Below are 16,878 nucleotides of genomic sequence, written 5' to 3'. Positions count from 1 at the left end.
CCTTTTCAGTTTATGAACCTAATGGAAACAAATGAGAAAACTGAGCAAGGATATACAAAGAAATAAAAATATTAGTTCAGTTCAGTGCAATCAATCATGAGTAGTGCTTTGTTTTTGTCCCCACCCCTTTTGCTGCTGCAGATGAAACTCTCCATGGAAGAATTCAGGAACCTAGCTGCAAGATACGGAGATCTCTATCAATCATCCTTTGATGCAGACTCAGCAACTTTGAGGAATGTGGAGCTGTATCCTACTTTTCAAAGCACAGGGCTTAGTTATTTTTCTCTAAGGACATGCCTTGTAAATATGACTCTTAATTTATTACTGGAGCTTAGGACATGGGGAGAACATAATTTTCTTACAAATTCAGCATGCCAGTTTCCTTTTAAAGCCAACACCAAACACCAAAGTTGGTTTGCCAGAATTTAGCACTTGATATCATTGTGTCAGACCATTACCCAGCTATCAAGCATCATACCTAGAAGGCTCTTCTTCAGCGCCTTCTGGAAAACAATTCAATGTAGAGATTTGGCACAGGTTCAGTGGGAGGGAGCTCTGTAGCTATGATGCCACCATGGGCAAGGATCTCTCCCTCATGGTCACCCATCTTGCTGACCTGAGGGTTGGGTGCAGAAGGTGAGCTTCCGAAACAGGGTGGTGTTGGCAGATTCGTATGGGTGCAGGCAAACCAGTAAATAGCTTGGGTCCAAACGTTTCAAATCTCCTGTTCATGACCAAAATGGGGGGGGGGGAGTGCATGGACCTGGCGTCTCCCTAGGCACATTTGCATAGGGCTAAACTCTGGTTCAGCATTGTAGCCAAACCAGGTGTATATGCAAAGTGGTCTGTAGAAACAAGTTCTTAAATTCATGTTGTATTACAATCTCCCCAGAAATGAAGGCCATGCTGTTTCTAGTAACTTACGGCCATTATTTTAATGAACCATGTAATATTAATTTGATTTTGCCAATTTCATTTGTTCACCTTTAACATTACGTCAGACAGCAGCAAGGTTGCTTATTGATATCACATGCAATCGAAGCCCTGATTTTAGATCCTGAATCTGCAAGGTAAATATGATGCAGACTTAACTTTCTTCAGCCTCTTGCCACCCAGTCTTGCCATTATTTTCTAATTTAAGTAGCCATTAATCAAGGCAAAAATGTCTAGCAGTAGTTTAGCCAGGGATCCTGTGAAATAAAGTTGCACAAAGTTAAACATTTTTAGTATATGGAAGAGTCTGTTCAAATTACCTTTAGTTTATTTGCTCATCTGAAAGAAACTTCAGCTGCATTTCACTGAAATGCAGTTTCATGGGAAGCAATTCATTAACTAAATGTAGTGCATGCTTATTGTCATTCAGAAAGTATTTTTTAAAAAACCATATTAGTTCTTTAGCAACTTTGTCTTTTTCCTTGGCTCCAAAATTAAAGCTAAACATATGCTTTTTAAAATTTTCTGTATACTTTTAAAAATTTGACAGTGACTTCATACTTCAGTTTGTTTATTTATTTATTTATTTATTTTAACAGTATTCGTAAATTATATTTTCATAAACTTTAGACTTCCTCACATCCCCCTTGCCTGCGTTCCCAACAATATAATTATATGCAGCAATTTGTAACCTTACTTCCATTCTTATTTTATAGTTCTCAGGTATTCAATTTCGACTTTTAACTTGTATTTGTCATAAATTTAACTCCTTCTATTGAACCAAATATTACTTCCATTTTCGACGTTAACTTAAACATCATACATTCTCAAATATCTTACAATAATTTTACTGTTGCCATGTTACTTTCATTTGTGCATTCTCCTAACATTCATACAATTTGCAATGTTTTTGTAGATAGTCTTTAAATTTTTTCCAGTCCTCTTCCATCCTCTCTTCTCCCAGATCTCGGATTCTGCCAGTTATTTCGGCCAATTCCATGTAGTCTATCAGTTGCGTCTGCCATTCTTCCAGGGTGGGCAAATTCTGTGTCTTCCAATACTTTGCGATGAGAATTCTTGCTGCTGTTGTCGCATACATAAAGAAAGTTCTATCCTTCTTTAACACCCCTTGGCCAACAATGCCCAAAAGGAAGGCCTCTGGTTTCTTAAGGAAGGTATACTTAAATACCTTTTTTAGTTCATTATAGATCTTCTCCCAGAAAGCCTTAACCCTTGGGCATGTCCACCAGAGATGAAAGAATGTTCCCTCAGCTTCTTTACATTTCCAACATTTGTTATCGGGCAAATGATATATTTTTGCCAGCTTGACTGGGGTCATGTACCACCTATATATCATTTTCATAATGTTTTCTTTCAAGGCATTACATGCCGTGAACCTTACTCCGGTGGTCCATAACTTTTCCCAGTCAGCAAACATAATGTTGTACCCAATGTCCTGAGCCCATTTTATCATAGCTGATTTAACGATTTCATCCTGCGTATTCCATTTCAACAGCAAGTTATACATTTTTGAAAGTACTTTGGTCTTAGGTTCTAACAGCTCTGTTTCTAATTTCGATTTTTCCACCTGGAAACCTACTTTCTTGTCCAACTTAAAAACCTCCTTGATCTGAGCATAATGTAACCAATCTCGCACTTTACCTTTTAATTTCTCAAAACTCTGCAATCTCCAAGTATCGCCTTCTTTTTCTATTATCTCCCAATATTTTGGCCAATTGGCCTCCATATTGAGTTTTTTCAGGGCCTTGGCTTCCATTGGTGACAGCCACCTTGGGGTCTTGTTTTCTAGTAAGTCTTTATATTTTATCCAGACATTAAACACAGCTTTCCTGACAATGTGGTTCTTAAAGGACTTGTGCATTTTTACCTTGTCGTACCACAAGTATGCATGCCATCCAAAAACATTATTAAACCCTTCCAGATCTAGGACATCAGTGTTCTCAAGTAACAACCAATCCTTCAACCAGCAGAAAGCCGCCGATTCATAATACAGTCTCAAATCCGGCAGGGCAAACCCCCCTCTTTCTTTAGCATCCGTTAGAATTTTAAATTTTATTCGGGGCTTTTTGCCCTGCCAGACAAACTTAGAAATATCTCTCTGCCATTTTGTAAAACATTCCACTCTGTCCACGATCTGTAGGGTCTGAAACAAAAACAGCATCTTTGGCAATACATTCATTTTTATCACAGCCATTCTACCCAACAAGGAAAGTTTCAGTCTTGACCAAGTTTCTAAGTCCTTCTTAATTTCTGTCCAACACTTTTCATAATTGTCCTTGAATAAATTCAAGTTTTTAGAAGTCATATTAACCCCTAAGTATTTCACCTTCTTAACAATTTTTAAATCTGTCTCTTTCTGAAACCTTTCTGATTCCTCAATTGTCAAATTTTCCCCCAGAACCTTTGTCTTCTGCTTATTTAATTTAAAGCCCGCCAACCGACCAAACTCTTGAATCAATTCCAAAACTCTTTTCGTACTAGAGTCTGGTTCCTGTAATGTCAAAACCAGGTCATCTGCAAATGCTTTAAGTTTATACTGTTTGGCTCCGACCTGAATCCCTTCCACCAACCGGTCCCCTCTAATCATATTCAAGAGCACCTCCAGGACCGAAATAAATAACAAAGGGGAAATAGGGCATCCTTGTCGTGTTCCTTTTTGAATTTTAAAGTCCTCTGTCACCACATTGTTAACTATCAGTTTAGCTTTTTGTTCTGAATAGATTGCCTCTATAGCATTTTCAAACCCCCGTCCCACTCCCATCCCTTCAAAAAAATTTTTCATGAACATCCAAGTTATATTGTCGAAGGCCTTCTCCGCATCTATAAAAATCAACACCGCTCTTGTATTCATATTTGTAAAAGTTCCAGAATGTCGATGATGTTTCTAGTATTGTCAAACATGTGTCTACCTGGGAGAAAGCCTGCCTGATCTTTATGAATTACTGTGTTTAACACTTTTTTAAGTCTACTTGCCAAAATGTCAGCAAAAATTTTGTAATCCACATTCAGGAGAGAGATGGGACGGTAGTTCTTAAGTTGTGTCTTTTCAGATTCCAACTTAGGTATCAATGTGATGTAGGCTTCTTTCCACGATTCCGGTGCCTTCTTCCCCTCCATAATCTCATTACAAACCTCCATTAATGGTTGTATCAAATAGTCTTTCATAACCTTATAGTACTTGGAGGTAATTCCATCTGGCCCTGGAGACTTGCCCAGTTGCATATTCTGAATGGCACCTTCAATCTCTTGTTGTGTTATTTTATAGTTCAGGGTTGTTCTGTTCTCTTGAGACAATCTTGGTAGGCCATTCCTTTTCAAAAATTGGTCTATCTCAGTCTCTTTCTACGGCCCTTGAGTGTACAGTTGTTTAAAGTATCTCTGGAAACATTTTCTAATCTCCACAGGATTCTGGATGTTTTTCCCTTCAATCTCTAAGTTAGTAACCGTATTTAGTTTTTGTCTTTTTTTCAACTGCCATGCTAGCAGTTTCCCACATTTGTTTGCCGATTCAAAAGATCTTTGTTTCATTAACTTAATTTTCCACTCCACCTCCTGATTTATCAATTTAGAATATTGTGCTTGGTAGAGTTTAATTTCTCTCAGAATCTCCTGTGACTTCGGTTTCGATCTTAGCTTTTTCTCACATTCCTTAATTCTTTCCAGGATCTTGTCCTTTTTCTCATTCTGTGCTCTTTTCTTTATGGTGTTCTGTTGTATCAGAAACCCCCTCATTACAGCTTTACTTGCGTCCCAGATTACTCTTTTTTCCACCTCGGTGTTCGAATTTATTTCAAAGTAGTCCTTCAAAGTTTTTGGGGCCTTTTTAATGATCTCCTGATCTCTCAGTAAATTGTCATTCATCCTCCATCTAAAGGAACCGGTTGTAGTTAATATCATGTCCATCTTTAGTGCGTTATGGTCGGAGCAAGTCTTTGGGCAGATTTCCACTTTCCTAGTCTTAGGTGCCAGACCTCTAGTCACCCAAATTTGGTCGATTCTTGTCCATGTCAGGTGGGCTTCAGAAAAGAATGTTCCTTCTCTTCCTAGAGGGTTTTTTGACCTCCATATATCAATTAAGTCCATATTGTCAATCAGTTCAAAAAAAGTTTTAGGTAGTCTACCATCTTTTGAAACATCTTGATTTTGAGACTTATCCATATTTGTAGACACCACCCCATTCATATCTCCCATCAAAATGATGTTGCTATAATCCAGATAGTCCAGCATTGTCTCATGCAGCTTCTTGTAAAATTCCGATTTCCCCTCATTTGGTGCATAAATGCCTAATATTAAAAACTTCTCTCCTTGTGCTTGAATTTCAATTGCCAAAATTCTCCCTTGCTCGTCTTTAAAAAGAAATTTTGGTGATAGGCTCTCCTTAGCGTAGATCACCACCCCTCTTTTTTTGACTCGGTCAGATGAGATAAATTCTTGGCCTAATCATACTTCAGTTTTTTTATTTAAACAAAGTTTTAATAGAAGTATTAAAATAAAATAAACTGTCGGCACTGTACCGTGCTGATAACGAGGTGCATGAACTAGCGCATGAACTTGTCATGTGGAAGAGTAGTAATGTAAAATTCAGCATGTTATTGTTTATATTGATAGGCATCAGGACAGCAAAAATTAGAAATCTTTTGAAGGGAGTCCTGATTTCCTTAAAGTGGGTTGATGATTGGGCTAAATCAGGAATGAGGGAACCTGTAGCTGTTGTTGGACTTCAGTTCCTATCAACACCAACCATTCGCCATTCCGCCTGCGGCTGATAGGAGTTGGAAGTCAACAGCTAACTGACGCTGGCTGGGAGTGGCAGAAAATATTTAGAAAAAATACAGATTCAAGTAATTTGGTTATAATATTTTAGCTAGGCAATCCTTACTTTAAAAATTCTCAGGGCTGTATCCAACTAACATGTCCCATCAGTGTAAAGATTTCAGCTTGCACAACAGGACTTCCTCTTCTCCCTCCACCCTCTCCCAGTCTCCTCTGGGTGGATGGAGAAACCCACAGAACATATTTAGGGGGTGTGCAGGGGAAGGAGGCAGGAAGTCCTGTTGCACAAGTGGAAATTATTGCGTTGTTTGGAGACGTATTACTGCCACTTTGGACACAACCCTTAGTGATTTTTTTCTCTAGGGATGAAAGCATTGCGGACATTGCACCTTGGTGAAAATGAGATTCTGTAGTTTAGTGCTTTTCAGTCTTCCTTCTAGGAAGGATTTTCACATTGACATCTGTGGAAACCTTGCATGTCTGCCATGGAACCCCTAATGTTACAGAGGATGTTTTACAGTATTATAACAATAGTAATAATATTTATTTGCCACCTTTTCCCCAAGGCAGCTTACAGGTAAAACAGAGAAAGCAAAAAAGCATAGAAAAGAGAGTCATTAAATTACACATTCAGTTCCCTGGCTTGGGCCTCCTCATTGACCCATGTGAACTTAAAGCACAGACAAGAGCGTGCATCAGTGCATTGCAGTGAAAGATCACTATTGTTGCACAAGCCATCTTTTAGGAGAGCTTGTCTGTCATTTCTGTTCTCACTGAGAAGCATCTGTTAAGCTTTAAGAGAACCCTGGCATTCTTAGAAATAGTTCAAGATGAGATGCCACAAACTCTTGTTGAAGGTAAAAATAAAATAAATGACAAATACTTCTTCCTTGTATTGCTTGTATACCTGGCCCTAAATAAACTTTATTTGATGTAAGCACTAATAATTTCAATGGAACTAAATTCAAATAAGTTTACTTTAAAAGCCAGGGCTCCCCCCCCAGTACCATTGGGCTCTCTTGAATAGTCCCTGTTTTCCTCCTTAGCTTTTGAAATCCCCTAAATTAACCAGATAATTAATCTCTGGTGTAATGCCATTGACTTTGATGAAGTTTCTCGAGGGACAAAGATAGCCATGTAAGCCTTCTTGGTGCTAGTAAAAGGTCTCCCTTTGGGCTGTCTCTGATTTCTGTTGATAGAACGTAAGTTGATCAGATCCCGTGAGACTGGAAATCGGAAAGAATTGCTCAGAAGTAGTAATGGCTCATTTAAACATGGGAATTACAGGACTGAACTGATGCCTAGTAGATCTTAATCCACATAGACAGTACACACTTTTTAAAACAATGGCCCGATTCAGATGTTGTGCACAGCTTTTGGCTCCTGCAATTTTCACTTTCCTCTTCACTGCTCCTGAACAGAAATGATTGGAAGCTGTCACTTCTGTTTTCTATTAGCCGCAGTTTATCATTACATCCAAACCTGAAACGTTACCCAAGCAAAAAGGATTTCAAGCCCTGCACTGCACTTTGATGTCCTGACGATCGGGGCTTCCAAGCGCAGTATCACCTGGCGATAGTGATGCCAGGCGATTGGCAGGCAGCATCTTCACCCACATGTCAGATTTGGTCCAGAAGAGAAGGAAAAGAAGGACCCAGCCCACTGACCAGAAAAGGTTCCCTGCCCCTGATGCAGAAGGTTATAAGTTGATTGGCAGAACATCTAAACCATGCTTGCCAGACACAACAACCACAACATCGTTTTGGTGAACCAGTGCAGAGAATGCATTGCGTGGAGGTGGCTTCCATGTGTGAGTGCAGACTGCTTCAGCAAAATCGAGCCGTCTGCCTTTTCAGTTCAGGGGACACTTCCTGTGTATTCAATTCGGCGCTGAATGCACAAGCAACTGTTTTGCAGGAGTGTCACAAATTTATTCCAAGATTTTTTATTTTTTTTAATTAAGGAAGAAATGTTTAAGTGAATTGGAGATGTTCAGATTAAGTGTGAAATGCCTATAAAGATGGGGAGGGTATCCATGGAGTACAGCATTTACAAGGACAAAGGAACCTGTCAGAGAGGCTGTGCTATTTACAGGAAATTATTTGTTTCCCCATGAATGGTTAAGTATATATAGACAAGATGATGATTTTATAGAATCTTTATCTCACCTTCTTATCCAGCCTAGAGTGCCAAAAGCACTGTGTAAAAATACTCAAGACACTTTGGAAAGGTTAGGGAAAGGCACACATTGGGCATCACCGGAATGAATTTCTTTTCTAGTTTACAGGAATATGGCTCTGCTGGAGTGGCACATGCCACAAGTGAATATGAAAGGAGAATGATGTCTGTGTTCAGTCATGTGCTGGAAGAAGTAGAATCACTGAACAGAAAATATGCACCTGTGTCTTACATGGCAAGTAATAGCCACTTTGTCATAGAGACTTTTAAAATAGTAGTTCTTTACATTCCTTTGAAACAAGAAGTCAAAAGATAGATGACCCCAGGTTTTGTATTGGTCACAAATAGCATATAACCAGAGTGATGGAATAAAATCGGTTTCTACCATAGAGCAACATTGGAGATTCATTTTATGCTTTAGAGGGTATAATTTTTGATGACTCACAGTGCCAGATTTGTATTTCTGAGGAGACATGTATAAGATTGTACTGTTCAGTGGTCAAGGTGGAAGTGACAAGTCAAGACTTGGCTTCTATCTGTAATTTATTAACTAAAGCTATAGGAATGGTGGAAGCAGCATTGATATTTAGGTATAATGAATTAACCAGTACAAACATAGGTATAATCCAGAGATTATCATGCATATTAAAAAGCTTAATGAACGTGCAGAAGAGTAAAAAAAATATTTTTTGTTTGTAATAAGTCTTGACTCATTCTCAAAATTTTTGACCAGCTATAGCAAAATTTGCCATGCTTTTTAATGAGTAGTATGTTTCTTTATCCACGGCTGTTTAGATTTTGGCCCTTTCCCCTCTCCTAAACTTGAGAATGGAAAGCTTCAACTTGAAAAGCATTATATACATCTTCGGTATACATCAGTAGAAACAGACGGAAATATTTGTAATTTGAAATAAAGGGATGAAGCTTGTAGTGACATGCGGAGCTATATCATTGCTCTTTGGACTGCTTATAATTTTACTCAGTTTTCTAGGAGCTGTGTTATTTAATACCTTTCTGATTCTGACGCTGTGATGGCTATCATGCAGAAAGTTCATGTGTGGAACATCCTAGAGGCCACCTGCCATTGCTCCACCTTGGCTTCATTCATTGAAGCTGATTGTGTTTCAGTACAACTTTTCACTGGTGTAGAGTTTCTCTTATCGGGTCAGGTCATCTGAGAACACAAGCACTAGGTGATGTAACTCCAAACACAAGGCGGAGAAGAGTTCTAAATGAGCTTAATCTATCGACTAGAACCAGGGTTTCAGATACTGACTTTAGGATATCTCTGATCTCTTTGAGAGCAAGCAATCTGCTGTCCTTCCATGCGTGTTGAGCATTATATTATATATGGACATGCATTTTTATATGAATAAAAATGTACGCAGAGTCCCGTATAAAAACTAAAGCAATTATTCAAATAGCAGCAGCAGGTGGTTGCTATTGCCCTAATTTCTTGCTTGTGGGTTTCCCAGAATCATCTCACTGGCCACTGTGAGAAGTGAGATATTGAACTAGAGAGAGCTTTGGCCTGATCCAGCAGGACTCTTCATATGTTAATTTCTCGCTAGCCATATTTTTGCTCTCGTTTTATTGCAGAAAGCACTGTGGGACCAGACTAGAGAACAAGCCGTTTTTCGTAAGACTTCAGAATTTCCCCGTATTTAATCTTCAGATCCATTCATGGCTTTCCTTTCTTTGTTGTAGGGACTCCCCACTGCTACTTAGTTTCTCTCAAGCCAGTACCGCCTTGCCCTGCCTTGCCCCGTTTGGCTATATTCTTCCTCCTGGTGGCCTCTGGTCTCCAGGAAGCCCCTGCCTTGAGATCTAATGTGCTAGGCTGCATTGGCCGCCATTTTATCTTTCCATATATTCTTGATCAAATGATGCACTTAGGAATAGGGGATGTCGGGGAAAATAACAACTTTCCCTCAAATTCCTTTAGAGCTGCTACAGAGCTATTTTCGGAGCTATTCAATGCCTCTCTTGTCCTGATACAGAAAGGAAACTGGATTTGTTTCCACCATCTCTATAGGTTATTCCAGCCTGGTGCCCATCAGACGTTTTGGACCACAACTCTCATCAGGTCATAGAAGCTGTAGTCTAAAACACCTGGAGCCCCCCAGGCTGGTGAGCGCTGCGCTCATCCATATTCTTGATGATGCATTGTCTTGGCTTCCTAATAAGTGCTAGTGACTGCAACGCTAATGCACAAAGTACATTCTGTTTCCGATCCCTGCTGTAAAAAGGATTAGTTCTGATCTGGCTTGGCATTGTTTTGTTCCAGCACACGGCTTGTCTATGCAATGCAGTCATTGCCTTGCTGAAAGTTCCCTTGTCATTCCAGAGGTATTTTTTCCAGAAGCTGCAGTCGACTAGCATTAAGGTAAGCTGGTGGTGTCACCGAATTTTAACTGCAGTTAATGCAGAGAAATGTCTACAGTCCCTTTGCTGTCAGGAAGAGGAAGGGGAAGGAGGATTGCTGCTGATCCAGCTCTCAAATTTCTCACTGTTTGTAGGTTAAAATGTAATTGGATTTGGAGATGCAGATCCCTACGTCTGCTTTGATTCTTTAATTATTGCTATTTTTCAGTGGGAGAGTCCGTTCAGATCGCTCACTGCATTCTGTTTGGCCCTGGCTCTTCTATAAACAGGAGAGGGAATGGGAGCCCTTAGTGATTGTATGGCACCCATACAGCAGTTATTTTTTCCAAAGCTTTTATTATGTGTTTGTTTATTTAAACAATGCCTACAAGCAACTCCTCATTTACACACAATCTATTTGCATGAGTGTCCTTCTGGCTCACAAGAAGACCCTCCCCAGAGCCTGAAGAGGACAGAGGCACAGCGGGACATTGTTGAGGCTTCCCGCCTAACAGCTTCCCCATGCATCAGCTGAGCAGCCTCAGCAAAGCCCCTCTGCCCGTCCGGCTCACAGAGGTCCATAACATAACCCTGTGTAAATGGAGAGTCGCAGAGGGCCTTCTCGGTAGTGGCACCCGCCCTGTGGAACGCCCTCCCATTAGATGTCAAGGAGATAAACAACTATCTGACTTTTAGAAGACATCTGAAGGCATTAGGGAAGTTTTTAATGATTGATCTTTTGTTGTGTTTTTAATATTCTGTTGGGAGCTGCCCAGAGTGGCTGGGAAAACCCAAACAGGTGGGCAGGGTATAAATAAATAAATTGTTGTTGTTGCGGGGTATAAATAATTTTTTGTTGTTGTTGTTATATCACTTAACCTTGTCTAAGCAGTGTACAAGAAATTGGTAAAGGTAAATAAAAAATGGAAATAGAAAAGGTAAAAATTGATTAAAACAGTACAGTCAGACTTAAATGCTTGCTGGGATTAAAAAAAAAGCCTTCAGTAGGCACCAGAAGTTCATCAGGAAGGGGCCCTGCGTCACCTCAACTGGAAGGCAGTTCCACAAAATTGTGTCCATCATCCCACACACATGGTTTCTGGTGGATTCGAGCCATACATCAGAACCATGGAGAGCCCCTAACAGTGACTGGGCTAGGGATATGAGGGATTAGGCAGCCCTTGAGCTGTCCTGGACCTATGTTGTTAAGGGCCATGTCAATTAAGACAATACTCTAGAACCTGGCCCTTTAGTATATGGGCAGCCAGTGCAAGCTTTTGAGCACCAGGGTTACAGGCTAGTGATTGTCCCCATCGACAATCTAGCTGCAGCATTTTGCACCAGCTGAAATCTCCAGACAAGGGCCAAATATGGTCCGGCATGGAACGTGTTGCAGTCATCAGACCTTGAGGTCACCATGGTCAGACTATCCTTGTTCAATAATGTTATAGTTGATGTATCCGCTGCATCTGGTAAAAGGTAAAAGATAAAGATGGCTTCAGCAGCGCCCTCATTCTCTGAACCTGTTCTTTCAGAGGGAGCGCAGCCCCATACATGTAACATCCGCATTTATCTTCCCCTTTTTATTTTACATCCCCACTGTCTCATTTATCTGAAGGAAATAGAATGGTCTCTGTCATATCTTTCAAAGTCTTGTGGCTTGTTATTTCCCTGCTTCGTTTTAATGGTTCATTTTATTGATCATTCATTTGATGTAATATGGCTTCTGATGCTGTTACGCAATTAAGCTCACATCCTGTTTATAAAATGATCAAGCTCCTGAAGGAATATACAAATATTCAGTATGGCTGAAGCATATGTTTAATCAGTATTGACCACCCAGACACAGTGCTGTTCAAATTTAGCCTCTTGATTATCCAAAGTGGTGTACATGTCTTAAAAGAGGTCAACACACACATGCTCCCCACAACAAACAAATTTGCCACAAAGTTTTATACATACACACACACACACACACACACAGAGAGAGAGAGAGAGAGAGATATCCAGGATTGCTCCCCAAAGAGCACATACTTTGCCAAAAAGGAAGGTCTTTGCTAGCTTTCTGAAACTCACCAAGAAGCCTGCCAGAAGTACCTCTCTAGAAGGGATCTCTGCAGCACAGGTACCTCTGCTAAGGTTTCTCTTTACAGCAGACCCATGGAACTTCCTTCAGGACTCCTTCAGCTAATCAGTTGCCTGAGTCAATAGCAGTCGACTTAATGTCTATTTGGAGTCCTTAGAGTATGTGTACTTAAGATTGTCAGAGTCAAAAGCTAAGGGCTCTTAACAAGCAAAAAAGCTTACTTGAAAGATTATCAAATGTTGCAGAATCCATGCCCCAGAGCATAAGTCGTCTCTCTGGTTGGGGTAACAGGGCTGTTTAGAATATAAAAACACAAAAATACATACCATAGCAACAAACAAAAACAATACCCTTCTCACAGTTCAAAAGACCATAGTTTGTTTAATTAGCCAAAGGCTGATTTCCTGCTTGGTTTCAGACACAGTTTTTAGGCTGTCATCCAGCCTTCCAGCTGCTGCCCAAAGTTCAGAGAAAGCTTTACTTCTTGATTGTACTGAAATATTAAAGCTGCCCTAATATGGAGGTATTAAGGACAGCATCTTCATTGTGTAAAATAACGTTCTAACAGAAAAGTTAGCTGCAATTCAGTTTAGAGAAAATGCATTTCAAGTTTGGAGTGCTTGAAAACGTGTATTTTTTTCTGACAGTGCACTACTCATGCAATGAATGCACTGATCATAAATTGTGTTGATTATATCTTGAGCATTGTAATATCCCTCGCCATCTTCCATGTGCTTCTTGTTTCAATTGCTTTGTTTTATTTTATCTGTACTTCAGCTTGCCCTGTCACCATCCCCACGCAACCCTGCTGAGCCCATTGTCGTTCAGAATAACCAGCAAATGGCATTGAAGGTAGAAGGAGTGGTTCAGCACGGCTCCAAACCAGGCCTTTTCCGCAAGATTCAGTCAATCTGTCTAAATGTATCTTCAACACTGCAGACCAAATCTGGGCAAGAGTACAAGGTATGGAGTTGTATACTGTCAACATTTTACAGTGTCTGAAACCTATGAAGAATTTAAATGGAAATACCATTTTCTGCTGTTGGGTGGCGAGGATTTTAATCTCAGCGGGGGAGGGGTGTGTGGGTGTGTAGGCATTTCGGGCAGGTTCTTTGAAGATAAAACCTGTAAGTAAGATCTTGTGGTGGTGTTGTGTTCATATCCCCATGGGAAAAAGTCTGCGCCTTGTGTATATGCGTCTCGGTGGAAAGGGGAAGGTGGAACAGATAATCCTTTTCCACACTTGCTGTCTTGGCAGTAGCACTGAAAAGTCCTAACATTACAATCGACTAAGAACACACAGCTGTCTGGCAGCAGGAAGCAAATCTGCTCAAGTAAGAGAATGCTGATCACTTGGGATGGCTAATCACTTAGAGGTTCCCAAGCCCTGCTATGAACAGCTGAGCGGTTTGCAATAGCTTTAGCAGAGAGCGCTAAATGGCTTCTTACGTTTTGCTTAGACATGCTGAACAAAAGCAAAGGACAACAGTTCTGATATTGTCCTCCGTGAGCCAAACCTTTGCTTATATGGCAGAATTGAAACATTGAACACCCCCTTAGAGAAGCTGTGGAAAATGCCATTCCTACTCCTGTTTTCTTTCCCAGATGCCCATTGACAGCCTGACAAATGAGATGGAGCAGATGGTTGAGCCTCACAACGATTACTTCAGCACACAGTTCCTCTTGAACTTTATTATTGTTGGCACCCACAGCATCACAGTGGAGTCTTCTGTTAGAGATCTCAATGGTATCATATGGAAGACGGGGCCCAAAACCACTCTGTTGATTAAGTCTCTTGAAGATCCTTACTCCCAGCAAATTCGACTTCAGCAGCAGCAAGGACAGCAGCCACCACAACAGCCGCAGCCACAGCAACGAACTGCCTATTCCCGTTTTTAGCACTGTTCTTATCATTCATCAGCCCAAGTGAAAGGCATTCCATTTTATGTGGATGTTGTCATTTCCCCCATCTGTTTCCCATGATGCCGTCCTTCCTTCCTTCCTTCCTTCCTTCCTTCCTTCCTTCCTTGGCAACTGCAATGATCACACCTATAAAAAGCAGCTCGGTCACTGAAACCCAATCCTCTTGAGGCACTCCATATAACAAGCTGGTTGAATGAAGTGGCTCTGCTCTTGGTTCCAGCTGTTTCCACCATGCCACTGAAATTGCTCTAGCAGTGGAGTGCAGAAATTTGCTAAAGCAGAACAAAGCCTTGGTTATGTGCTTTAAAGCCTTTTTTCAGGTTCTTATGGCCCTGTTCATGTGATGTGGGTCACTAAGGGCCTGAGGGGGCTAAATCCATGTTTTTATGGCTTCATCACATACCCAGCTCTTCTCGCCATCATTCAGCACAGATTTTAGGATGGTGTGATGAACTGAAATCTGGCACATTACATGATCCATCCATTCACTGTTTTATTGTGCTTTCCGTGTGCCTTGTAACCTGCATTCCACCACACACAATAGAAAAGCCACTTTAAAGCCTCAGATAAGAATGGGCCAAGTTGGTTTCCCTTTGCATCGTTGTTGATGGCTTCCAATTGGAAGATAGTGAGCAGTGAAAGGTCTGCAAGAATTTCCTGGGTTGCATCCCAACATATTGGCTGTTTGAGTAATCCAGTTGCCACTTCCTGAGGAGCATGACTTTCGATTCTACATTTAGTCTTTCAAATTGCATTGGGTTTTTATGTATGCAAAACTGTGTTCCTCTGTGTTATTCAGTACATCTACAAATGCAAAAAGTTTCAACAAACGTCCAGACATTCTGGGTGGTTAAATGTAAATAATCATTTTGAATGCTGCTAAGTTAGAACGAGGTTTGGATATCATTCCAAATATCGGGGTGGTGTTCTTTAATGCCTCTGAGTCTTGCAGCTGCTCATATTTGTTGCTTCTCTATATAATAATGCTTGAGCTATGCCATTGTGGGGAAAGGGAGATGGTCTTGCTTTATAGGAAAAGGCATTTCAGATTGGTTGGGATCCTTGCCCCGCCCCCCAACACAAAGTCCCCCAGAAAGAAATATATTCATCTTTGAAAGGTTAGAAAGTTGAAAGATCAGAAAGGGTTGTGTTATAACTGTTCTTCTTTTATGAAGGAAATGCGCATTGAAGCTACGTGAGTACTTTTTAATAGGGTTTTGTTTTTGTTTTTTGGAAGAGGCAACTCATTCTAAAGCAAAATGCTGCTTGAAGTGCAACAGATGACCAGGCCCTGTACCCTATAACCTAAAGAGGGTATATTTTGTATGGTATTATGAGTTACTTCAAGAGAGCAAGGAGACAAGTAATGATCTTGGAGCCTGCTCCACATGGACTCTTGCCCCTACCGCCTCCAGGCCAGCTATCCAGTGGGAAGGATCCTGTTATTTTTTAAAAAGCAAACATACGTTATAAAGTACTTTAATTTTACCAGTAAGGCTTGGAAGCATTTGGTATCCTGAAAGGCAGGATGAAAATAATTCTAATACTAATAATTCCCTGCTTTATTCTGTACCAGAGTTGTGAATGGAGAGCCTTCTTCTATTAAATGCTCTTATGGTTGGTGGAGTGCATGCCATAGCTGTGCAGGAAGAAATTGACTTTGCATTCTCTTACTGAACTTGCAAGGTGTCCATTCCTCTTGCTTTCAGATGTGAGAAGTTCACTCAGCTCTTGATGATACAGGTATGCAGGTTGAGGGTTTCTTCCATTGTAAATACTGGGGGGTGGGTTTGGAGGTTACTTGCAACATGCTCCTTTTTTAGAAACTACTCAGATGTAGTTTCTTACTTCATCTTACATCAAGCAAATGCCTCCTTGTTATGTATAGAATATCCTAATAAACCATTTGTTTCCCAATTGAATCTGATCAGCAAAACCAGAACTTCTTGTGGGGAAAAAAGACATTGGCATTCTTTAAACTCCAATACTTGATTCACTGCTGCCTTGGGTTTCAAAGTGTCTCTCCAATTTAACAAAGAAACATTTCACCTCTTCTGTCCCCCATGTTGATTTTGCAAATTATGAATAATCTCCAGTGTTATAAACTCAGATATATAAACTAGGTGCCAAATGGCTCCTTAAACCAGGGTTACAGTTGCTGAAACAGAATGCCTAGTTTCCATTTTGGGGCCAGACGACTTGAAAGTCATATTTTTCAATATGACTTTTTTGGGTCCTGAAATTCATTTTGAATGTGCAGATAAAAGATAATGGATAGAATTCTACAGAATGGGGTATTAGCGTGTGAAAAGAGTGCAGATCCAATGATCCCCAGGCATGCACCTCCAGATGGTGGACATGTCAGCCGCCAATCCTGGCACCCGGGCATCTTCACTTGATCGCAAGTGGCCGATAGCCAGCCAAATGCGCCTGGCAAATTTCTAACGCTGCCTCTGACAGCAAGCAGTGGGAAATGTGCTGCTTGACATACGTAGGTAGATGGAGCTTCGTGTTGATCAGCTGGCTAGCTTCACAGTTTGTTCCCCATTTTTATCTTTTAGCCACCTTCGTCTAGCACTGACTTAGATGAAGTCAAACCT

General features: G+C 40.6%; 1 protein-coding gene across 3 annotated transcripts in view; it reads left to right on the top strand.

Annotated features, from left to right (window-relative positions):
• Positions 1-16,200, top strand: part of INTS7 (integrator complex subunit 7) — a 45,114-nt gene extending 28,914 nt beyond the window's left edge. For 2 of the 3 annotated variants that reach the window (XM_077925562.1, XM_077925563.1), the window contains 6 exons: positions 142-245; positions 1,002-1,070; positions 8,008-8,140; positions 10,193-10,291; positions 13,133-13,318; positions 13,961-16,200. In XM_077925562.1, the coding sequence (XP_077781688.1) occupies positions 142-245; positions 1,002-1,070; positions 8,008-8,140; positions 10,193-10,291; positions 13,133-13,318; positions 13,961-14,254 (885 nt within the window). In that variant the 3' untranslated portion in view covers positions 14,255-16,200. The other variant, XM_077925564.1, reaches the window with a different exon arrangement.
• Positions 16,201-16,878: the final 678 nt, after the last annotated feature.

Source organism: Podarcis muralis, chromosome 3 (genome assembly GCF_964188315.1).
Source record: "Podarcis muralis chromosome 3, rPodMur119.hap1.1, whole genome shotgun sequence".
In the NCBI taxonomy this organism is placed as follows: Eukaryota; Metazoa; Chordata; class Lepidosauria; order Squamata; family Lacertidae; genus Podarcis; species Podarcis muralis.
This window is presented reverse-complemented; position numbering and strand designations above follow the sequence as displayed.